The sequence below is a fragment of the Ustilago hordei genome (assembly GCF_900519145.1).
Source record: "Ustilago hordei strain Uho2 genome assembly, contig: UHO2_contig_01, whole genome shotgun sequence".
In the NCBI taxonomy this organism is placed as follows: domain Eukaryota; kingdom Fungi; phylum Basidiomycota; class Ustilaginomycetes; order Ustilaginales; family Ustilaginaceae; genus Ustilago; species Ustilago hordei.
The window spans coordinates 290,513-312,455 of NW_024545270.1; the positions used below are offsets into that span (position 1 = coordinate 290,513).

The 21,943-nt window shown below is 51.5% G+C and overlaps 11 protein-coding genes across 11 annotated transcripts; 5 read left to right on the plus strand and 6 right to left on the minus strand.

Moving 5' to 3' along the window:
* Positions 1 to 873: 873 nt before the first annotated feature.
* Positions 874 to 1,869, plus strand: UHO2_00072 (uncharacterized protein; the record flags this gene model as incomplete). The annotated part of the gene is made up of 1 exon (XM_041556692.1): positions 874 to 1,869. The coding sequence occupies one exon, from the start codon at positions 874 to 876 to the stop codon at positions 1,867 to 1,869; it is 996 nt and encodes a 331-aa protein (XP_041412626.1).
* A 27-nt stretch (positions 1,870 to 1,896) lies between these two features.
* On the plus strand, positions 1,897 to 5,253 carry UHO2_00073 (uncharacterized protein; the record flags this gene model as incomplete). The annotated part of the gene is made up of 1 exon (XM_041556693.1): positions 1,897 to 5,253. One exon carries the CDS (start codon positions 1,897 to 1,899, stop codon positions 5,251 to 5,253), a length of 3,357 nt encoding a protein of 1,118 aa, XP_041412627.1.
* A 476-nt stretch (positions 5,254 to 5,729) lies between these two features.
* UHO2_00074 (uncharacterized protein) lies at positions 5,730 to 6,163 on the plus strand (the record flags this gene model as incomplete). Its single annotated transcript, XM_041556694.1, has 2 exons — positions 5,730 to 5,951; positions 6,104 to 6,163. 2 exons carry the CDS (start codon positions 5,730 to 5,732, stop codon positions 6,161 to 6,163), a joined length of 282 nt encoding a protein of 93 aa, XP_041412628.1.
* Positions 6,164 to 6,843: 680 nt separating this feature from the next.
* UHO2_00075 (uncharacterized protein) lies at positions 6,844 to 7,226 on the minus strand (the record flags this gene model as incomplete). Its single annotated transcript, XM_041556695.1, has 3 exons — positions 6,844 to 6,946; positions 7,035 to 7,125; positions 7,220 to 7,226. 3 exons carry the CDS (start codon positions 7,224 to 7,226, stop codon positions 6,844 to 6,846), a joined length of 201 nt encoding a protein of 66 aa, XP_041412629.1.
* Positions 7,227 to 8,533: 1,307 nt separating this feature from the next.
* UHO2_00076 (putative mitochondrial precursor protein import receptor tom70) lies at positions 8,534 to 10,546 on the minus strand (the record flags this gene model as incomplete). Its single annotated transcript, XM_041556696.1, has 1 exon — positions 8,534 to 10,546. One exon carries the CDS (start codon positions 10,544 to 10,546, stop codon positions 8,534 to 8,536), a length of 2,013 nt encoding a protein of 670 aa, XP_041412630.1.
* A 680-nt stretch (positions 10,547 to 11,226) lies between these two features.
* On the plus strand, positions 11,227 to 12,558 carry UHO2_00077 (uncharacterized protein; the record flags this gene model as incomplete). Its single annotated transcript, XM_041556697.1, has 1 exon — positions 11,227 to 12,558. The coding sequence occupies one exon, from the start codon at positions 11,227 to 11,229 to the stop codon at positions 12,556 to 12,558; it is 1,332 nt and encodes a 443-aa protein (XP_041412631.1).
* A 57-nt stretch (positions 12,559 to 12,615) lies between these two features.
* Positions 12,616 to 13,321, minus strand: UHO2_00078 (uncharacterized protein; the record flags this gene model as incomplete). Its single annotated transcript, XM_041556698.1, has 3 exons — positions 12,616 to 12,876; positions 12,965 to 13,159; positions 13,247 to 13,321. The coding sequence occupies 3 exons, from the start codon at positions 13,319 to 13,321 to the stop codon at positions 12,616 to 12,618; spliced, it is 531 nt and encodes a 176-aa protein (XP_041412632.1).
* Positions 13,322 to 14,392: 1,071 nt separating this feature from the next.
* UHO2_00079 (uncharacterized protein) lies at positions 14,393 to 15,328 on the plus strand (the record flags this gene model as incomplete). Its single annotated transcript, XM_041556699.1, has 1 exon — positions 14,393 to 15,328. One exon carries the CDS (start codon positions 14,393 to 14,395, stop codon positions 15,326 to 15,328), a length of 936 nt encoding a protein of 311 aa, XP_041412633.1.
* A 21-nt stretch (positions 15,329 to 15,349) lies between these two features.
* UHO2_00080 (uncharacterized protein) lies at positions 15,350 to 17,833 on the minus strand (the record flags this gene model as incomplete). The annotated part of the gene is made up of 1 exon (XM_041556700.1): positions 15,350 to 17,833. One exon carries the CDS (start codon positions 17,831 to 17,833, stop codon positions 15,350 to 15,352), a length of 2,484 nt encoding a protein of 827 aa, XP_041412634.1.
* Positions 17,834 to 18,678: 845 nt separating this feature from the next.
* Positions 18,679 to 19,759, minus strand: UHO2_00081 (putative carnitine/acyl carnitine carrier; the record flags this gene model as incomplete). The annotated part of the gene is made up of 2 exons (XM_041556701.1): positions 18,679 to 19,381; positions 19,527 to 19,759. 2 exons carry the CDS (start codon positions 19,757 to 19,759, stop codon positions 18,679 to 18,681), a joined length of 936 nt encoding a protein of 311 aa, XP_041412635.1.
* An 869-nt stretch (positions 19,760 to 20,628) lies between these two features.
* UHO2_00082 (uncharacterized protein) lies at positions 20,629 to 21,750 on the minus strand (the record flags this gene model as incomplete). The annotated part of the gene is made up of 2 exons (XM_041556702.1): positions 20,629 to 21,399; positions 21,493 to 21,750. The coding sequence occupies 2 exons, from the start codon at positions 21,748 to 21,750 to the stop codon at positions 20,629 to 20,631; spliced, it is 1,029 nt and encodes a 342-aa protein (XP_041412636.1).
* Between the last annotated feature and the right edge of the window lie 193 nt (positions 21,751 to 21,943).

A 21,943-nucleotide genomic window follows, 5' to 3' on the forward strand; every position in this document is an offset into this window, starting at 1 on the left:
TACGGCCTTGTTGATGACAGCAATTGTCGGCGATGCCGATCTCAGTCCGAGTTCGAGGATGCTGTGTGAGTACTGAGATGGCCGTGTGTGTGTCTAGGAGTGGTATAGTTATATGGATATGAAAGCAGGGAAGAATGCTCTATACTTTCATCACTGTCGGCTTGTCCGAAATTTAAGGCTTTCGTCTAGCTGCTCTTGCATCCAAGAGGAAGTTCAGAGCTGTCCAAAATTGAAAAATTTCCAGCCTTGAGACCAGAGACCCACTTTTTCCTGCTTCCTTCTCCACCTTTTCGATTCTCAATCACAATCTTCATAAAAAGCGCAGAAATCAAATTGTCTAAAAATTGTGACCACAAAAAGGAGTAGAAAAAGAAAAAGAAAAAGAAAAAGAAAAAGAAAAAGAGAGGCCCTCCACTTTTGTGGGCTTCCAACGCGCTCGGTTCCGGCCGTGAGGCGCTGTGTTGCTACTGCTGCTGCTGAGTTGTAGTTGAAGATGCGTCGGCATCTCAAGCAAGGTGCACGTGTTACGGCCGAGACATCGAGATACGGGAGGCTCACATAAGCGAGGAGCACAATGAGGTACGCAATTGTTGTCATGGTGACAGCACAGTGGCACCCGGTATCATAGCAACACAGGGGTACAAATGAAGGAACACACCCTGCCTCGGATGGGATCAGAGCAGTGAATGGAGTATATATATGTGTTTGTCATTTAGTCTCACACTAAGAAAACTAAGCATTACATAGAACATACGGCTGTGGCAAAGGGAGTCTGATCGTGACCCCGATAACGCCGTATATTAATTGTTATCTTCAATTGATTAAGAGTCTGAAGAAGCTATCACCGAGCTAACCGAAAACTCGCCGACAACCATGGTAGAAGACACCGAAACGAGGACTAAAGGAAGCAGAAAAGGCAAGAACACCCAGGTTCGGGTCGACAATAATGCCACGAGCGAGAACGAGCCGGAGGCCATCAACGATGAAGCCGACGGAGACACCGATTCCGACTCCGACTTTGATGATGGCGACAAGCGATATAACTTTCGCACCCTAGCAAAGCTCCTTGAACCTGTGCCAAAGCTCACGTCACGAAACTACCATAGCTGGAGCGCTCACGTGAAATCTTTCCTCCGATCCGTGCCTCATGCGATGAAACATCTCGAGGGAACGTACGACAAGAAACACCCGAAATGGAGCCGCTCCCTTGACGATGCTTTAATTAATGCCCTGCGTGGAACAATCGATACTACCGGAGAACACAATGTAAACTACCTCGTTCTAGATGTAATCAAGGAGTACCTTACTTTCAACCAAGTATGGAGAAAGATCGAAAACGGTCTCACGAATGAAGCCACCAAGACGTCCCACAGACTTGCGCTTATCTCGCAACTCAACGATGCAAAGATGTTTCACTCGGATGCCAGAAAGCTAATCCAAGAGATCCGGTCCATACAAACTGAAAGCAGTCTCCTCGGAAAACCATTCGCCGATGATACATTGTTCTCGGCCCTGCAGAAATGCACGATCCGGCATCCGGTGTACAAGGAGACGGTTGCCACCGTCCATCAAATCGACTTCAACGCCCTTGCCACCGCATTAAGCATCCGGCAGACTGCTGTCGAGAGTGTCCCCGCACAAAGGATCGACCCCCGACAAGCCAGCGCTAGAACCGCCGGCAACGACGATCAAAATGAACGGGCCGGAGAGACCGAAGCCGAAGCCGACAACAGCCACGCGAGCCCGAGAAACGCAAGCAAACCACGCCAAATCCGATGCTGGATCTGCAAGCAACCGGGACATGGTATCAGCCAATGCGACGCCTTGGTTACCATTCCCAAGGACTCTCCCCTCGCTGAACCCAAATAGGAAGCGTGGTGCTCCCTCACCCTCCCAATGAAATGGCAGGACCCCTCGAACCCAAAAGAAACAGCTCATTGGATCTTGGACTCGGGGGCGAGTTATCATATGGTGAACGACTACAGCATGCTCATTCACCCGAGAACTTGCCGAAAGCGGATAATTACCGCCGGAAGCGAGGTCTTGGAAGCGGCAGCTATAGGAGATGCGAGCATATCAACAGATTACGGGGAAATCTCTCTGCAAAATGTATTGTATGTAAAGCACCTTAATGTTAATCTTCTGTCAACAAATTCATTAACGGATGAAGGAGCACGAGTGATATTGGACACAACCGGCGGCCAAATTTTCCTAACAAACGGCATGACACTTAAGATTGCAAAGAATCGCGAGCGAGGACTTCTGGAGTTCCGAGGCGACACATGGCAAGAAAGCGCGATGGCCACATCAGCACCATTGTTTGAAGGTGTTGATGAGGAGTTCGAGCATATTAAGAATGAGCCGAAAGTTTCAAAGCAACAACTATGGCATGAGCGTCTCGGGCACCCAGGAAGAGATAAAGCTAAGGCGATCACAAACAAGTTAAAGGATAAGCATACCATGAAATTGGATCCAAACACCGCTCTGACATGTGAGCAGTGCGTACGATCCAAGAGCACAAGCGCTCGGATGGGGAAAGGTAGCGGCGAGAGAGCCGTAGGGCCCCTGGATCTTATCCACGTCGATCTAATAATAGACTCGTCCCACGTGACGGAGTACACATGCACGTTGGTGCTGGTCGACGATCATAGCAAGTATGTGTATGCACAGCCATTGACACGAAAGAGTCATGCCTTTATGCAACTTAAAAGGATTGTTTCGTTCCTGGAGACACAGACGGATCGGAAGCTAAAAGCGATCCGATCCGATCAAGGAACAGAATGGAAAAGCAATGATGCATTAGAATGGTCGCTAGAAAAGGGCATAGAGTGGCAAACCACCGTAGGGTACAACAGCAAACAAAATGGACGGGTAGAGAGAATGAACAGGACCCTTGGAGAGAAGATGAGAACGTTGCTAATGCAGAGGAGACTACCGAAGAAGTTCTGGCCATACGCGATCAGAGCTGCAGCGTTCAAAATAAACCTCACTCCGAGCGTTGATAATGAATTCCCTTATCAAGCGATGTTTGGCAAGTCGCCGGAACGAGCTTTAAAGCTCCTACGAGTGTTTGGTTGTCTGGCATGGGTAAACATACCCAAAGTTAAACGGGACAACAAGAAACTGGACCAGCGAGCCGTCGCATCCATTTTCTTAGGGTACAGTCTAGAGAGAAAGGGCTGGCTTTTCTACAGCCCGGACTACAATCCGAACATCTTCTGGAGCAATTCAGCAAAATTCATGGAATCAAAGTGCTGGTCAGACAGAACAGAGTGGCGACCGGTTGATACAAAGGCACCCCCAATGACGATGACAGAAGAAAATCTCGAAGATCTAGGATATAACAAAGAAAATATATTCGACGAAACAGATGAAGAGCCACTACGAGAATACATGGATATGGAGTCAGACTCGGAAGAAAGATTACGCGAAGGAATAGCAGAGGTGATGGAACAAGGACCAATCGCCGAAACTCAAATTGACAGCGAATTCTATGGACTCGTAGCGACGCGACCGGAACGGAGAAAGAACCTGGACCCAACCATACATGAAGCAATGAATGGAGAGGACAGAAAGCACTGGGAGGAGGCCATGCGAAAGGAGCTGGATGGATTAGAGGCGATGGGCACATGGGAGATAGTCGACCTTCCAAAGGGTGCAAACACTGTCGACACACGTTGGGTACTCAAGATCAAAACCGATGCAAACCTCGTGCCAACAAAGTTCAAAGCCCGGCTCGTGGCACGAGGTTTCACTCAACGCGAGGGCATCGACTATACAGAGGTCTTCGCACCAGTAGCACCTATCCAATCCATTCGAGGGGTGATCGCGGTCGCAGCAGTACGAGATTGGGAAATGGATTCTATTGACGTAAAGCAAGCGTACCTGAACTCCACTATACACCATGATGTATACCTCAAGCCCCCAGTAGGAATCGAAATACCACCCGGAAAAGTGTTGAAGGTAGTGAAAGGACTGTACGGTTTGAAACAGTCGGGCCGAGAATGGAACATTGAGTTAGACTCACACCTCCGGACGATGGGATTTCATTGCATGCAGAGCGCTCCATGCCTATACTCAAGAGGGACAGGCGACAAGATCACGATCATCACAGCATACGTGGACGACATGCTGATAACATCACCCAGTCGTGAGGAAATAGACCGCGCAAAGCGGGAGATCATGGACAAATGGGAGACGCAAGACAATGGAAGGATCAAAGAATTTCTGGGTATCAAGATTATACGTGATAGAAGACGGAGGAGGATATCCCTGAGTCTAACGGCATACATCAAGGAAATGGTGAACAAATGGTTAGGAGGAGCAAACGAGAAATCCTGGATACCCATGCTGAGTGTAGCGAACACCGCCGGAGGCGAGCGATGTGAACCTAAGCGAGCAAAGAGGTATCAAGAATTGGTCAGCCAACTATTATGGGTCTCCAACACAGCCCGACCAGATATTGCCTTTGCCGTCGGCGTATTGGCGCGATATATGTCGATCCCGATCGACAGTGCATGGAAGGCAGCTGTCCACGTGGTAAAGTACCTGAACCAAACGAACGAATATCAGTTGCACCTAGGAGGAGAGACAAACGAGCACTCGGATACACCGGTAACGACGTATACCGACGCAAACTGGGCATCCGACCCCACAAATGGACGAAGAAGTACCTCGGGGTCGATAACATATGTGTATGGATGTCCGGTGAGTTGGAAATCACACGTTCAGAAGTGTGTGGCACTGTCGGCAGTCGAAGCAGAGTTTGTCGCCGCTTCCGAAGCGGTACGAGAAACCTTATTCTTCTCATATTTGCTCCGGGATTTGGAGGCCACGGGCGTTCGGCCCGTACTATACACAGACAGCCAGGGGTGCATACAGGTGAGTAAAGACCCAGCCAAACATTGGAAGTTAAAGCACATCGACACACGGTATCATTTCGTACGCGATCACGTACAAGAGGGCGATGTGGAGATCAAATATGTCGGAACGGCAAACAACGTTGCAGATGTCTTGACAAAACCCTTACAGGGTCTTAACACCTCACGATTGGCTAGGATGATAGGACTGGAGATCCCGCCGAAGGGGGGAGTTGAAGATGCGTCGGCATCTCAAGCAAGGTGCACGTGTTACGGCCGAGACATCGAGATACGGGAGGCTCACATAAGCGAGGAGCACAATGAGGTACGCAATTGTTGTCATGGTGACAGCACAGTGGCACCCGGTATCATAGCAACACAGGGGTACAAATGAAGGAACACACCCTGCCTCGGATGGGATCAGAGCAGTGAATGGAGTATATATATGTGTTTGTCATTTAGTCTCACACTAAGAAAACTAAGCATTACATAGAACATACGGCTGTGGCAAAGGGAGTCTGATCGTGACCCCGATAACGCCGTATATTAATTGTTATCTTCAATTGTTGTGCTTCATGTCTGGCTGGCTAAGCAGGACAGCACAGCGCTTTCTTGTGTCAAGGTAGCTCATCTGCTCAACTCAACGCCTTGAGCGGACGCGACTTTGGCTCGAGAGCGAGCCCCAATTTTCGAGATTGATTGCATTTCCGCATTCTAGGAAGAGCTAGCAAGCTTGCTTGACAGCTGAACCTTTGTCACTGAATCTTCCTTCTTTCCAACCACAACCATCTCCGCACTAAGCACATCAATACATTCTCAACACCACACCACACTCACACCATACACCCAACCCAATAACATACAATCGCAATGTCCGACGCAGAAGCTCCTCAGCCAAAGCCCGAGGGCGGTGAACAACTCAACATCAAGGTCAAGGACGCCGATGGAAACGAAGTATTCTTTAAGGTCAAGCGAACTACCAAGCTCTCCAAGCTCAAGAAGGCATACGCTGAGCGAATGGGCAAGCCCGAGAACAGCGTTCGATTCATCTTTGATGGTCAGCGTATCGGAGACGCAGACACTGCAGAGAGTGTAAGTACAAGAACCTTTTGTCCGACTCAGCGGATAAGATGATGTCCCTCCGCCTTTGAGTTCCCACTGGAACTGGGCCATAACTGACACCACGATCATGCTTTCCACACTTTCGCATCCGCCATGTTGTGTCGTTGTCGTTATCAACACAGTTGGGTATGGAGGATCAAGATGAGATTGACGCGATGATTGAGCAGCTCGGTGGCTGCTAAGCGATCCCGCAATCGAATTCGCATCCGTTCATTGCCCTTTGTAGTGTCAACTTGCACACCTATACCCGATTCCAATCTCGGTACGGAGATGTGACAGCATCATTCCGCACTCGCAAACTCTACATCCGATCCACGTTCAATGATGTCCAACACTCCTCTCGCAATGCATTCATGGCGTCAGCGCATCGCAGCTTGATCCTTCACGCTCTTCCACCCTCGCAACATTAGAACATTGGCGTCAATAGCATTCGACCTTTGAAGCCGCCACACCGTTTGACACTACCTCCTCTCTTGTTTCCCTCGTCCAATGCACCTCCTTCCTCGACCCTTCTGTTCCGGCACCTCCAAAGTCGAGCGTGCCTTGCATGTACTGTTCCCACCAATGTATTTGTTCTGCTCCTTCTTTTCTCTTTGCGCCTTCTCATTCGCACTCGTATTCATGGTCAAGACAAAAACCAAGTCTCGTTCACCCAGCCGCACCCCATCGCAACGCAGCGATCGCTTCCTCAACATGGATGAGACAGTCACGCTTCGGTCGCAGCAGTAGGAGCAAAGAACGGGATATCGTATTGTAGAGCAACATCAACTTCGTATCATGCGAGCCAGCCAAGTCGGATGAGGGGTGTATTCGCGCTTCCAGACCTCAGCTCCAACCGTCATCTACACTAGTTTACATGTGACTAGACTTTCGTCCGACGTCTACGCCCACCACCGCATCGGCAACAGAGAACGTCAGCGATGCAATTGAATGTTGCGATCAAAGCGGAGGAGATTGCTGAAACACTGTATCGTTCAATTACCATGCAGGGTTGTGAGGTATTAGCGTTGCGATCGTGAAAGGTGCAAAAGCCCAAGGCAAAGTGCGACTTACATAGTATGCAGGACGCTTCCGATAGCGCTAAAGATGGTGTGGAACAAGCTTGCGATTGAAGAAACAACCGAGCTTAGGCATGATGCTACAGCTGTGTTGTCGGTAGAAGATGAGGGTGTGGGTGTTATTCAGTATTGAGCTTCGAAGGCGTCGGGAGTAACGTGGTGTGAGAGAGAAGGACTTACCTCCCATTTTGGATGAGTATGCTTGCTTGTGGTGAGCGAGAGGGTATTGCCGGTGGTGCGAATGAGTTCTTTCGAATGCCAACGGAGGAGCAAGGTTTGGGTATCGTCGTATACTGTGAGGATGTTCTCGACCGACTGGCTCGTTAGGGTCGTTATATACCTTTCTGAGATTCGGTCCTCGGGCTAGGTCTAGACCGCGAAAGCTATGTCTCATGTACCTGACCCTGACCGATCGTACAAGACTCTGTTGAACAGCATTCCATCATCACAGCCCTGCCGTTCGGCAAGGGAGAAGCGGAAAGTAGGGCAACGCCATACCTCATCGTACCTCCCGTGTCATCGATACACCAATCATAGGCCCGAGCTCAAGCACTAGGAAATAGTCAAGATGAAGGAATGACGTCCTAGAACCTCAAGCCTCGTCTGGTGTCTGTACCGCAGCAGAGAAAGCTCAGGGTGTTGCGTGCGTGAAAAGCTTCTCTCTCATTCTCCCATCCTCCTCGGCAGTCGAGTTGTGCGGAGAAAAAAAAAAAAAAAAAAAAAAAGGAAAAAAAGGAAAAAAAAAAAAAAAAAGGAAAGAGGCACCTGATAGACTCGTGGCTGAGTCACTCTTCACCGCCCAAAACGAGCTGACCCTTTGTTGAAGCCCACATGCGAACTTAGCATCCACTTTTCTTTGTACGACCAACTGCATAGCGTCATACACCTCTTCAAATCCCGCCCTGCATCTCACAACTTCAATGCTACGCTATGGGACGGGACATGGCGGTGTATGATTAAACCTGATTGGGAAAGGGAGGAAAGTGTCGGATAGCCATCGGACGAGTGTAGTTGGGATACAGTAGCAGCCATTGGAAAGGGTCTAACACCATTTTTTTTGTGCGAGGCGTAAAACGTCATCGCGCTTAACCCTCTCTGCTTGCTCATAAACAAGGTTTTCTCGTGTCGCTGCACAAACGGCTCTCGAACACATCATGCTCCGTCGCTAGCACAGTCACTGGGCCCGCCTCCGCACTTCCGGGGAACGAGCCGGATCTGTCCGGAGCTGAGCTGCTTTCTCACGTGGCTGCCGCCACTTGACAACATCTCGACTTCACATCAGCTCAGTCGTGTAGGCGCAAGCCTTTCAACGCAAAGTCAGGAGGAAACTTGGATCTGAGAACGAGCTGGAAAGGAGTTTTGGGTTTGAGGTTCATCAAGTGGTACAAAAGTATGTGTGTGTGTATAGAGTAGGCGATCCAGATTGCAAGGGAGTCGAGAGTGGTGATGCAAAGATTACGGCGAACAAGTTTCGATATCGATTCAAGCCTGTTTCTAAAACATACCAGCCATCTGACCCAACGCAGCACCCTGTTCAGGATACTGCTGAATAAACTTCAACTGAGCTCTTGATGCGTTCTCGTATGTCAATGCATTGATCAACTCCGGTTCAGTCCTAGCGATCTTTGCGGAACGCTCAAAGTATTCGATAGCATCCTGAATCTTACCCTGCTGCAAGCTTAGCTGTGCCAATGTCGCCACGGCCACATCGCAGTCTTCATCCTTATCCAACGCCTTTCTGCAAAGCTCCTCAGCAGCCGTGATATCCTGTTTCCACTGGAACAAGGCCAAAGCCTTGTTGATCATCGGCAGGACGTTAGTAGACCGGCTTTTGGCACCTTCGATCTCAATGGCCTTGTCGAACTTTTCCATTGCCTCCTCGAATTTCTGCTGATCGAGCAGCAACTCGCCGTAGTAGTTGTAGGCTTCGGATGAGGTGTCAAAGTTGCGAAGGAGTTTGCGGAAGGCAGCGGTAGAATGACCAATGTTGCCGTTCTTATAGTGTGCGACAGCGTATTGGACTTGGGAGAAGATGAAGGTGTCATCGAGCGAGGTGGATTTCTCGTAGTCCTTGATGGCCGAGTCGAACTCGCCGAGAATAAAGTTGACTTGACCTCGGTGGTAGTAGATATCGGGATCTTCAGGGTTGGCTTCGATGGCCCTGTCAAAGTCCTTGAATGCTTCTTCCTTGTCAGAGAGCTCCATGTGGACGGAAGCCTTTTTAACCCAGGACTGAACATAGTTAGGTTGGAGCGAGGTGGAGCGTTCGAGGTCTGCGAGAGCTTCCTTTGCGTTGCCGATGACAAACTTGAAGGTTCCGCGCATGTTGTATGCGTTTGCCTCGAGGTCCTCGTTGCTGAGGCCTTGCTCGATGGCCTCATTGAAGAGCGTGAGTGCGTGTGGGTAGCTCTTGGCTTCCAAAGCACCGTAGGCCTTGAGTAGTGTCTCGTCACCTTGCGATGGGTTCTCAGGCAAGGTGGGCTTGGGCTTGGATCGGAAAGCTTCGAGATAAGCTGTGACAAAGGTGGGAGAAGGGAGCTTGGGTTCTCGGCTCTTGAGGATGTCCTGTGCCTTGCCAGTAGCGAGCTTGCGGAGAACACGCTCGACGCTCTCGGTTGCTGTCTGGTCCTTGAATTGGCCGAGGATGGCGACGGCTGTGAAGTCTGCCAACGAGTCGAAAAGAAGCTGAGCCTTGTGCTCGCCGATACCCTCCTGACCATCGGCGGGGTTGCCAAGCTGCTCCTTAGCGACAGCACGACGGTTGAGAGCCTTGACGTAGACCTTATCCATCTTGAGCGCCTCGTCGCAGTCAGCTACGACCTTTTCAGGCTGCTGCAAGTTGGCATAGCAGGCAGCACGGTTGGAGTAGAAGACGGCCATAGGATGAGCGGCAATGGCCTTAGTGTAGTGGCCGATGGCCTTTTCGAACTGACGGTTAGAGTAAGCCTTGTTACCGAGCGTCTTGAGGTATTGCGACAGGCTCTCGCGCTTCGACTGAGGGAGTTTCTGGATGTCGACTTCTGCCAACTCGGCAAGCTGATCGTCGGTAGCCTCGTCGAGCAATGGGCCTGATGGGTCGGAGGGCAGACGATCGGAGCGTTGGGCGGATGCTTCGGTGGAAGACGAGCCAGCAGCCTTCTTCTTTGTACCCTTTTTCTTCTTCTTCTTGTTTGCCGAGTCAGCAGCAGCACCACTGGAAGAGCCGGCCTTCTCCTCGTCATCACTATCACTAACAGTTCCCTTGGCTTTCGACTTGGACGAGGATCGGGAATAGAGGTAGTATCCACCGAGGGCGAGTGTTCCGGTAGCAAGGGCAATGACGAGAGTTCGGTTCTCTTGGACCCATTTCGAGAGCTTGTTGGCGGTGTTGTCGGCAGTGAGCTGAGCTCGTTCAGCGGCCCGCGAAGCCTGTTGCGAAGCCTGTTGCGAAGCCTGTTGCGAAGCCTGTTGCGAAGCCTGTTGCGAAGCCTGTTGCGAAGCCTGCTGTGCGCTAGGGAGGGGCGCCATGATTCCGGATCGAGCAATGAGAAGGAGAGGCGAGAATGGGGTGGTGGATGACGAAGAAAGAACTGGGATCTGTGTGGAGAGAGCGAGCTAGCCCAAGAGCCGGTGAGAGACGGAAGAACTCGACTTCGCTCAGTCCCTGAAATCGATGAGCAGCATCGTGACATACTGCCTAGCCTTTTTTTTTTTTCTTTTTTTTTTTTTTTTCTTTCTCAAAGTTGCACGAAGAAATCGAGCTCTCTCTCTCTCTGTTCTGGCTGTGCGCACGATCTTTGCCTTGATTCCAATCCATGGATCGGGGAGGCGCACAAAGCGAACAGCCGATGCAGAGAAAAAAGAGGTCAGCTTGGAAACAGGAAGAAGAATCATTTTTCCTATGTGGAGCACAGAGAGAGAGAGCGAGAGAGAAATTTCTCTACCGTGCGAAAAGAAGAAACAGGACTTGACCCTGAGCTTTCTCTGGCTCGCTCAAGTTCCGGCTTGTTTGCCGACAAAATTAGCGTTTACCGAAACAAGGCCGCCGGAAATAGGCACAAAGAAGCGTGGGGAGTCAATGCTGATCAATAGCAATGTGTCTATTGGGGCATCTTGGCATTGCTTACTCTATAAAGCTGCTTCTTTGGCCATCACTGGAACATCCTTCTTGCTCATCCCCATCACAATGGTATATACGCAGCTCCAGTATGGTCTCATTCAAGGATATCCAGGAAGCCCATGCACGAGTGTCACCCTACACTCACTACACACCCCTGCTCTCGAACCAAGCAATCGACGCACTCGCGACAGAGACTTTGTTTGGCAGCAGCAGCGATGTCTCTTCGTCAGCTCCGAAGACTAAGGTGCGGCTTGCATTCAAGGCGGAGCACCTCCAACGTGTAGGCGCATTCAAATATCGTGGAGCCACCAACTCGGTCCTCGTTCACCTCGCTGCCGCCGAAGCAGAGCACGATGCCGACCCGAACAAGCAAGGAGGATTCACTCCGGACAGGCTCGTAGTTGTTACACACTCGAGCGGTAATCATGCGGGTGCACTCGCCTGTGCTGCCAAGTCGGCTGGCTGTATCGCTGCAGTGGTCATGCCGGAGAATGCGCCCAAGCCCAAGAAGGAAGCTGTCGCGGGATACGGTGCCAAGATCACATTCTGCAAGCCCACGCTCGAGGCAAGAGAGTCGACTGCCAAGGCTGTCATGCAAGGGTACGAGAAGGAAGGCTATACAGTGCGCTTTGTCCATCCTTACGACGAGCCTCTCGTCATTGCTGGTCAGGGGACGATGGCCTTAGAGATGCTAGACCAGGCTCCACAGCTTGAAGTTCGCGGTGCTTGCTCTCACGCAGCCAACTCGACTTCAAACTCATCAAGACCATTGTATGGCTCGCGAGGCGTTCCACCCACCGGACCAAAAGCCGAGGGAGCATGGCGTAAACGCGACATCTCCGAACCAGTCTTTGACATTGTCATTGCCCCTGTCGGTGGAGGAGGCATGCTCTCCGGTCTCGCCACCGCAGTCAAAGGAGCCGACAACCGAATCATCGTCATCGGTGCAGAACCTGATCTAGTCAATGACGCCTTCCATTCTGTCCAGACCGGCCAAGTCCAGAAACCACCACAGCCACCGAAGACGATCTGCGACGGCCTCCTCACCTCACTTTCACCTCTCACCCTCTCACACATCAAAGGGAACGTCGACACCATTGTCACCGCACGCGAAGAGAACGTCCTCAAAGCCCTCCAACTCCACTGGACCCGTCAAAAGCAGTTCGTGGAACCCAGTGCAGCCGTAGGCCTCGCTACCGTTTTGCAAGGCTTCAACGAAGCAGCGCAGCAAGCTAGTCTCACATCTCCCCACCCTTCCGATCGATCACTGTGGGGACTCAAAGATTGGGTCCAGTATATCGCACAACAGAAGATCGAGGCGGGGGAGAAGCAGCCTGAGATCCGAATCGGAATCGTCTGGAGCGGTGGAAACGTTGAGGTTGGAAAAGTTGTGGCCAAGTTGGAAGAGTATGGTCTGTAGATCGTTGTTGCAATTCCTATTGCTATATCCTATGCGTATACATGTATGTGTTGCTTATCACTCTTTAAAAACTGGCGGTCGCAGAGGCCCACCGACATTGAGACCGTCTCCTTTGCCTGAATACAGTTGATCTTCACGGTTGTCCTTGTCCTGCTTGTACTGATCTTGAGCGATCTGTGCACTTTTGCGGTAGTTGTTGGCTGACTCGGCAGAGGCGTCGTGGGTGATGGGAACGTCGAGACCGACTCGTCGCGCTGTGAGGCGGATACGCTCTTCTTCGGTTATGCCTGTCGTTGGGTTGTATCTTTGCAGCAGTTCCTGGAGTGAACGATACACGGCAGGGGGCCAGGGCAAGATGTGAGTAAGCGAGCTTTTGAACAAAGCGGCGGCGGAAAGGCGTACTTACGGCGTGCAAGGCCTTGTTCTGGAGGAACACATGAAGATTCTCGAGGTTCTGCTGACGGAACTCTGCTGATGACTTTTGTGGGGCAATGAAGGGTGTGTAGCTGCTGCTTGCTGAATTCTTTGAGTCTGTGATTGTGCCGTTCTCAGCATCTTTATATTCCTTCTGCAGGTAGGATACGAGCGGGCCATTCTTTGCCTTTGCGAGTGTAAGCATAGAGAAGAGATCGAACGGGATTAGTCACTCGACGATCTTTGGAAGCTTGGTCGTCATGTAGATCCTTACCGAGCGCTCCGCCTCCTTCAGCACATTCTGATACAGTGTCTTGACAGCCGAAGCCCTTGTTGTTGTCGCGAACATCTTGACGGCTCTGTCCCTTTTGTATTGGTGTGGGTCACTGAGAGCAAGCAGTGCAAGGGTGCAACCTTGGCACATCACTCTCTGAACCTGCAAAAGGGTCCCACTTCCGCAATCCGAGCCTGCACTTTTTTCTCGCACGTATCCTTCTCAGCTTGCAAAAAGAAGGAAAAAAAAATCAAAAAAATCAAAAAAATCAAAAATCCGACGCTCGACTTGAACATCACTTTCCACCTCAACTCCATCTGTTTCTTCCTTACCACCACATCGCCTAGGTGCGGTGTTCAGCCAGCATCCCTATCTTGCTGGCTGCTGGGTGTAAACAGTAAGTCTCACTTCAAGCCTGCGACAGCAGCAAGATAACGCTCTCAACCATGGCAGCTAAGGACCAAGATCAAAGGGATGATAGTTACCCCGATGGGCGGACATAAACACCCCTGCTCTCTTCTCTTCTTTTTGCTTAGCTCTAGTGTACAAAATTGAGCGGCTGGAGTAAGACGCAATTACTTTGGTGATCGTGTATAAAAAAGGGACAGGCATTTGTTGATATCTACATCGGATTCTGATTTGTTTTTCGTCCGACGCTGGTCTTTCTGGCTTTGAAGGCAGTTTCATGGTCTGTCTACGGATGCTGAGGGCGGCTTACGAGCCCATGATGCGTGCTGGAGCGGGACTTGCTGGGATAGCATGTATGTGTCCTTGCCGAGACTTTCGCTGACATCTTTGCCTGCTTCTTCCTTCTCTTCTTGCCCAACTGCGTGGTAGATCATGAAGTCAAATTTGTTTCTATCGTCTCTTGCTTGTGTGCTTTGTGTTTGTGCTTCTCTTGGGACCCTGCGACCATCTGAACTGCTCTTGACTCACGCTATGAGAAGATTGTCTCCTCGCCAAAGGCGTGACCACAGCTGAAGCTCGTCCTGGGGTCTATCGCGAGAACGCGCCAAGCCAGAACTCGGAACGCGGACCTCAAAAGCGACACTTTGAAATCAGGCTCCTGTCTCTTGTCCTTCTCAGACACCCTCCTCTCCCTTCCTTCTTCCGCTTTCACTTCCGCTTGTCCTCACAGCAGCCATAATGAGCGCACCAAAGATAGCAGACACATCTTCGGCGCCAGCTCCTGCACCTGTGCAGCCAACATCAGCAACACCAGCAGCCGTATCAACAGAGACACAAGCAACCGAAACCACCCCGAAGCCAACCTCACCGGAAACAATCAAAGGTCTGACACCAAACCAAATAGTAGAAGAGCTCAAGAAGAGTGGTTACTTCGACTCTTTACGAAGACAGCTATTCGAAGCATTCACCGCTCCGCCAGCTCCTGCTCAGTCTGCAGCTCAGCCAGCACCAGCAGTTGCACCATCAGCATCACCGTCCCAGCCGGAAACACGGTATCAGAACAATGCTCAAACTCAATCTAGCCTACCGTCTACGTCTGCCACTATCCACGCTGTACCAATTAACGCCACCGATGCTGCTGCGACAGCAAAACCCGCAGCAACAGAAGCGCCTCAACCTAGTAATGCAGAGACATCGTCAACCCCAGCAATGAACATCGGCTCGAAATCCGCCTTCACCTCATTCCTGGCCACACCACTCCGTCATCAGGTGGAGAAAGAACACGATCGACTACGATTCCTAGATCCACGTGGACAACAGGACAATCTGCTCAAACTGCTCGAATCTGATCCTGTTGACTATCCACAGCGAGAAACACTTGGAGAGGGGACGATCTACGATCTTCTCATCCACTCTTTGCTTACTAGCCGAGGGACAGGCAATGGCTCGGGTACCAACAGCATCTTGACAGCAGAAGGGAAACTGGGAAAGCAGATGCGACAGAAGATCGGGGAGGTTGTCGCTGAGATGAGCAAGGCAAAGGATGATGCTGAGGATGAAGAAGAGGATGATGAAGAGGACGGAGAGGATGAAGAAACGGAGAACGTAGGCGAGGCTAAAGCACATCCATCTCAAAGCACAGAACCACCAATTTCGAAAATGGAACAAGACTAAAGCAACAAAGAGTCCCATTACTTAAAGCAACCAACGAAACATGGACCAACCCTTGTTGACCACCACCTTCGGCTCCCTCTCTTTATCACTAACGTCGCAAATGAACGATGTTAAGAGCAGCAAGTACTGAGATCCGATGGTCTCTACCAGCTCAACATCCAGCTTATTACCAGCACTCAAACCAAGCGAGGCCATATCCGCTTGACCCAACTCTACCACCAGCCCGTCCGCCACCTTCGAAAACAGCAACTGCGAAACATCGCCCTCCTCACTCAAACTCTGGTCGTCATCTTGCTCAATTTGAGCGAGCCGGTCTTCGAGAATGTCAAGCAGGCCAGAGATGAGAGCCGTGGTCCAGTGGGACCACACCATCCAAAGCGAGTCGGAGAGGATGGAACGGAAGTGTTGATGTCCGTAGTCGTCTAATAGAGTTGCATCGTCCATGTCGCTTCCTCCCGAAGAACGAGCGTACAGGCTGCGATCGGTGCTACGACGGCGCATGGAATCGTGCGACATGGAGAGACGGTCCGATTCGGCTACGCCTGGGCCCCGCACGGGACTGGCACCGACAGCTGCAAGGAGCGGGTCGGGAAGAGCCCGTTGATGATGATGGTGGTGATGTGCGTGAGGATGGGCATGGAGCATGTCAAGTCCTTCTGTATCGGATGAGCTGTTGGTGCTGGTGTGTTGGTCTTCGATGGGAACAGCTCCAGCAGTGACATCCTTCGCGTCAGGAGCGTTGACAGACACAAGCGTCACATCGGGCTCCGCAACGAGGCTACTTCGACGTTCTTCCTCCGCTTCGTCTTCGGCTGCAATGTCGCGATCCTCCTCTCCATCGAGGTCCTCATCATCCTCGTCACTCTCGTCTTCGGGCATCACGAGGATGCTTGCACGTACACCGCCATCTCCTCGGATACCTAGAGGAAGCACATAGGCGGCAGGAAGATCATAACGCCAGTAGCTGGGCAAGAACCACCATCCAGCCAGCCAGTAACGCAGAAATGCTAGAATAGCGCTTAGTTTACCAGTGCTACTGCGTCTAGGGGCACGCGCGCAAGCGCCGCGCCATTGTGCAACTGCATCCGTCTGCTCGTGTGTATATTCGACCTCGCGCTGAGGTCGATCGGCTTGCTGGTCCTCAGATCGTCTTGAATCGGATTTGCCAAGCCTACTCTTCGACTTTCTTCGACCGACACAAGCAGCAGGACCCAAACGTTCGGCCCGCTCTGCATGACGTTGTGCCTGCACATCAAGCTCGTTGAAAGTCGCAAAATCGCGTGTCGTCCAGCTTTGTGCTTTCAGATGAGCCTTACGTCCACGAACTTTCGCATCAACCTCGGGAGGCCGCACCACTGTCAGCAGTCTTGCCATGGTAGATGCATTCTCCAGGCAGGACTCGTCGAGTACTCCATGCGAGTCGCGTGTAATTAGCGGCGTCAAGTCCAGCACGCTATCGAACAAATGTGGCTTCTCCAGCAAGATCTTGTCCGTCGACCATGCAATCCAGCCCTGTTCGACCAAGCATGCATGTTTCTGAGTGCTGCTTCCAAGCTTATCCTCTTCCTTCTCCAATGATGGAATGTCATGAACACCGATCTGACCCTTGATGTGGACGGTACCGCGGCGTGCAAACTGCTGCAAGTTCTCGTGCCTCCTGCCTGATCGCGCGATTGCCAGTGCTGCAAGGTCAGCAAGGTTGTATCCGAGGTTTGCGGCGTAGACCAAAGGCGGAGAGGGCGTGAAGATGAGTAGCCTATGACGTGGCAACATGAGCTTTTTGAGAAGGTGTGGCAGCAATGGGCCAAGTGCGCCACAAAGTGCAGGCATGTGTGAGACGGGGTCGTGTGGGAAATTGCGTGGGTCGCGACGCCTTCTCATGCGCAGCTGCTTCATTCTCTTGCCGCCTATGCTGGATCCTACCTCGTTGCTTCGGGCTTTGTGGGCCTCGTAGTATGCCTTGAGAGGCTTGATGTCTTCGGGGTCATGTGCGAGTTCGTCTGCAAGCTTTTCGAGATTGTGTAGATGAGGAATGATGGCGAGCTGTTGCGCGAGTGAGGACGAAAGCTGGTCGACATGCCCTTCGCACTGGAGCACCAATCCGACGCTGACCATCCGAGCTCCTCTCTGCTGTCGTGCAGCATCCCCATCCTCTTGGTCATCCAACTTGATGTTGCGGAAGCTGGCGACGCCCGTGGTACCCTTTTGCGTTGTTTGAAAGTAGATGACGTCCTTTTCGATAAGGTGACCGCCACTTGGAAGCACTTTCCATTCGACACCGCTCAAGTCGACACTTTGACTGCCGTCAGTGGAGCCTTCTTCTTCGTCGATGTCAACCAGAACTCCTTTGCCATTTCTTTTTGTTGGTGCTGGTGGGTACTGATACTCGATCTGATTGCCGCGACGAGTGTGAAATCGAGCCAAGAAGATGGTAAGGACGTTGGCTGGACGAAGTGAGAGATGCGGGGCCGAGCTTGGGCCAGCTTCACCCTGTGAAGCCCTCATCCTTGGTACTGTGATGCTCTTGGAGCAGCGAGGTGAGCGTCAGGATGAAGAATGAGTCTGCCGGGATGTGGTTCGAAGTAAAGATGGAAAGATGCGCAGCGAGGAAGGAATACGGGTCTCCAGGTTGCGGTGTGTAGGAAATTTCGACAAAGTATGCATCACGTGATCAGTCATGATGGCGTGCGCGTCCGGGCTGGATTCAAAACAATCGAAAAAAAAATTAAAATTGTTCCGCTTTGTAAAGAGCGCTCTTCTCTTCACTAGCATCATCTCCATCATCTTGACCAAGGCCAGGCGCACTGTTAACAGCCTGGTTCGTCGATTAAATTGCCCTCCCTGTACAGCTCTTTGTCGAGCTTCGAGGACCTCATGACTCTTTGCCTGCAATCCACTTAGTTTGTTCGTCTGTTTTTCGTGCGATTGAGTTCAGACCCTTGGCACGCAAACCAACGAATGAGACTCGAGCAATTTCGAAGGCACGCAATCACCATCAGCAAGAGCCTATACGTAGTCGATAAGACATGCATCTCCTCGCTTTCACTCGAGATGCTTTCGATCAGAGAGATCGCATTGTTTCAATGTTATAACAGCAGTCGCTCCATCCTGCTCATAGGCTCACTTGCTAGCTGTGAGCGTTGCTTTCTGTTCATCACGGAGCCCGAATCGACTTGACAAACTGCTAGCTGCGTGTCTATATGTGTTGATATTTCACTAGTGTGAGATATCTGAATGCGTGCGCAAATGGCAATAAAGGAGAGTCGTTTCCAGAGCCTGAGGACTTGGTGTGAACTCGGCGTCGTGAAGTGATGCAGTTATACAGCTGCAAAAGTGGTGTCGTGGTGCATTTAGAACATCTTGTTCATGGCCTGGAGCGAGACCTCGACACCAAGGAAAGTGGCAGCGTTGGCGGGGAAAGCACGAGCCATAGCAGGGCCGAAACCCTTGAAAAGAGCCTTCATGCCGTCCTTGGCAACGGTCTGCTTGGCGCAGTCGAGGAAACCGCTGTAAGTACCGTGAGGAGCACCCTGGTAGCGCGACTTGATGACATCGGGAGGAATAGCGAGCGCCCACATGGCCATACCTGCAAGACCACCTGCGGTGAGCACATTGAGGAAGTTGAGCTGCTGAGGGTCCTGACCGGCAGGTGTCAAGAGACGCTTGGAAGCTTCGTAAGCACAGAAGTAGGCAGCGCTTCCTGGACCGTCACGAGCGAGAGTAGCACCGGTACCACGGAAGATCGACTTTAGACCACCCTCCTTGTACAGTTGACGGACGACATCGACGGGACCGTTGTAAGTGGGCCCACCGGTTGTGCCCTGGCCCTGAAGCTGGAGGAGAACCTTGACACGTTCCGCTGGACCTGCGACCATGGTGGTGGGGATGGAACTGAAGAAACCGGCAAAGGCGAGCTCAGGGATGGAGAGCTTGGGGTCGGTTCGGTTTGGTGTCATGGCGTAAACGAGCTTCTTGCCCATATCGTAAGACCAGAAGGAGAGCGCAAAGATGGGTGTAACACCGACCAGAGGTGGGCCCATACCACGGTACATTCTGTGCACAGTAGATACCAAGCGACACGATCAATTACAAGCAGAGTGAGTCAGTTTACTGTTCTTCGCATCATCTCCTCGCGCCAAAGCAGCTTTTCGGCGTGCAACCAGTCGCGGTTAAGCATGCCATCAGATCTGAAACTTACCCTTTGATACCATCAGCCTTGATCGTCTTTCGCACAACGTCCAAACCACCAGTGTACTTGCCGTCAGCAGCGGTTTGCAGACGTGTCTTGGTCAAATCGAATGGGTGTCCAACGAGAACGGAGCAGACACCACCGAAACCACCAGAGAGGAACGACTTGAGCGAGGAGGTAGCCTGCTTCTTGTTCTCGAACTCCTCATCCTTGATGGCGGCCGAAGTCTGGTCGTCGGCCATCTTGACTATATTATGTGTGGGGGGGAGGGGATAAGGGCGAGGGAGTGGATGATCGTCTCTGGTCTTATTTAACAAGTCTTGCTGTTCGGTCGATGACGAAAGAAATCTGCTAAGGTGCGCTTCGGGTCGATGCCTTGAAGAGTGCGGGGATGAATGCGTCGACGCTGATGATGATGGAGAGAGGAGAAGAGCGGAATGGGGGAAAGAGGTCGGTGAAAGGAATCAGACTGGTGGCCGCTTTGTTTCAACCCGGGTCATACCGCTCATTACGACCCCGGAGACGAGCTTGGCAGACTTGCCGGCTGAAGGATTTGCTGTGCTGCTGCTTTTGTTTTTGGCTTGGCCGCTTTCACTGTGTGAAATTAAATCCTTCTTTCGTCTCGGCTTTTCCATTCTCTGGTGCGGGAGAAGGTTAATACTGTATGCCACGATGTTCAGCCCCCATCCACAGTCCGCTCCCAAGCAGCTCTATTTCTTCCCGGTCTGAGCTTTAGACCGGCTCCTTGAAGAAAGCAGTGCCGGTTGGTCAGGCTTATTTGTCTGCGTTCAAGATGCATCTGCAGCGTCGCATCATAGTTGAGCATCCAATCAGATGTACAACACAGCATCTTCCAAACCACGGTTGTGTCGGCACGTGAAATTGGAAAGCAATAGATCGAGATTCCGTTTTGGAGATCTACCCGATCGGATCAGATCGCTGACAATATCGCAAGCTTCACACCTGTACTGCGGACTGACGGTCCCAAGAAACGCTCTGAAGCTGATGGAACCTTTTGCAATGGATAATGATAGAAATACATGATGCGATAAGATAGTGTAAGAGGGGTGCTATGATCAACATAGAACCGGACTGAGACGGTAGCAAGAGCTCAATCGCAGCTGCCATCCGAAGGTCCGTCAAGCCATCGCTCCGTGAGCTTGGCCTCTGTGCAAGGGAACGGCGGCTTACCCAGCCGTTGGTTGACTTCGTTGTGAATGCCGCATAGCCACTTGCGCAGAGCAGGTCCGGATCGCACAGCTTCAGCGAGCTTCAGGTTGCGATCTTCCCAGCCACCTTCCTTCTCCTCGCGTTTGTACTCTTCTCCCAACGCCTCAGCACAAGAATGACACGGGTAGATATGTGGCAAAGCTCGGAACATCGCAAGCATTGAATTTTGCTGTTGCGCTGATGGGTCTTGGGGGAAGTAGGCTGCGGCGGAATGCAACAAAGCCCAGGCAAATCGACCAAGCTCTTCGCCGTCAGGCGGGCATGCACGTTCGGTGGAGCTACCCGACGTCGACGCGAGTGCGGCCGCTGCCGATGTTGATAAAGGGTCCTTCTTGGATGCGTCTTTGGAGGTGGAGCCGGAGCCAGGGATCTTAGCACCCTTCATGGCAGCAGAAAAAGCAAGTTTCGAGTTGCAGGCTCGACACGGCTTGCCATCGGGGCCAAGCACGACCTGAGGCTGTTTTGATGAAGAGCGGACATTGCTTGTCGTGATTCCTTTGCTTTTCTCTTCTGCTGCATCTTGGGGTGATAAACTCTCGGTCTCAAGCGAGCGGTATGATGTGGGGGCCACACCCCAGTCCGCCACACCGTCAGGTCTTTCGATACGCTTTGGCTCCCAGTTATCCAGTTCGTCCTCTTTCGCTTGAAGTCGCTGTGTTCAGTGAGGGTGTCAGCGATAAAGTATGTTAGAGTCAGTGAGGTGTCGAAGCAGACTTGGACACGGTGTACTTGAGGCTTCACTTACAAAGTATTCCTCGCGGATATCGATGCGTTTGCGATCCTTCTTCATCCGCAACTCTTCCTCCTTCGAGATGGTCTGTACCCTGGTTGCATTGTAGTCGTATCGTGTCTGCGTGAGGTTGGCCAGTCCGAAGCTAGCTCCTACAATCGTTGCTAGGAAGGGAATGCCGAAGAATAGCAGTGGTCTACGTCGCGCTTTTGGTGCCAGATTCGCCACGAACGAATTTGACTTTCGCAATGGCTTTGATTCGAATGTCGGCATCGTTGAGACGGACCAGCGAGAATTGAGGTATCGGTATCAAGTGATGATGCTGGAGTGACCTGAGGCATGACAAGGAGGTCGTAGCCACAGCGACAAACCTCAACTTAGCATTCCTTTTCCGTCTCCCGAGAAAGTCAAAAAAAAAAATTAAAAAAAATATATACAGTACGTGCGTAAACTGTCCCAAGATTTT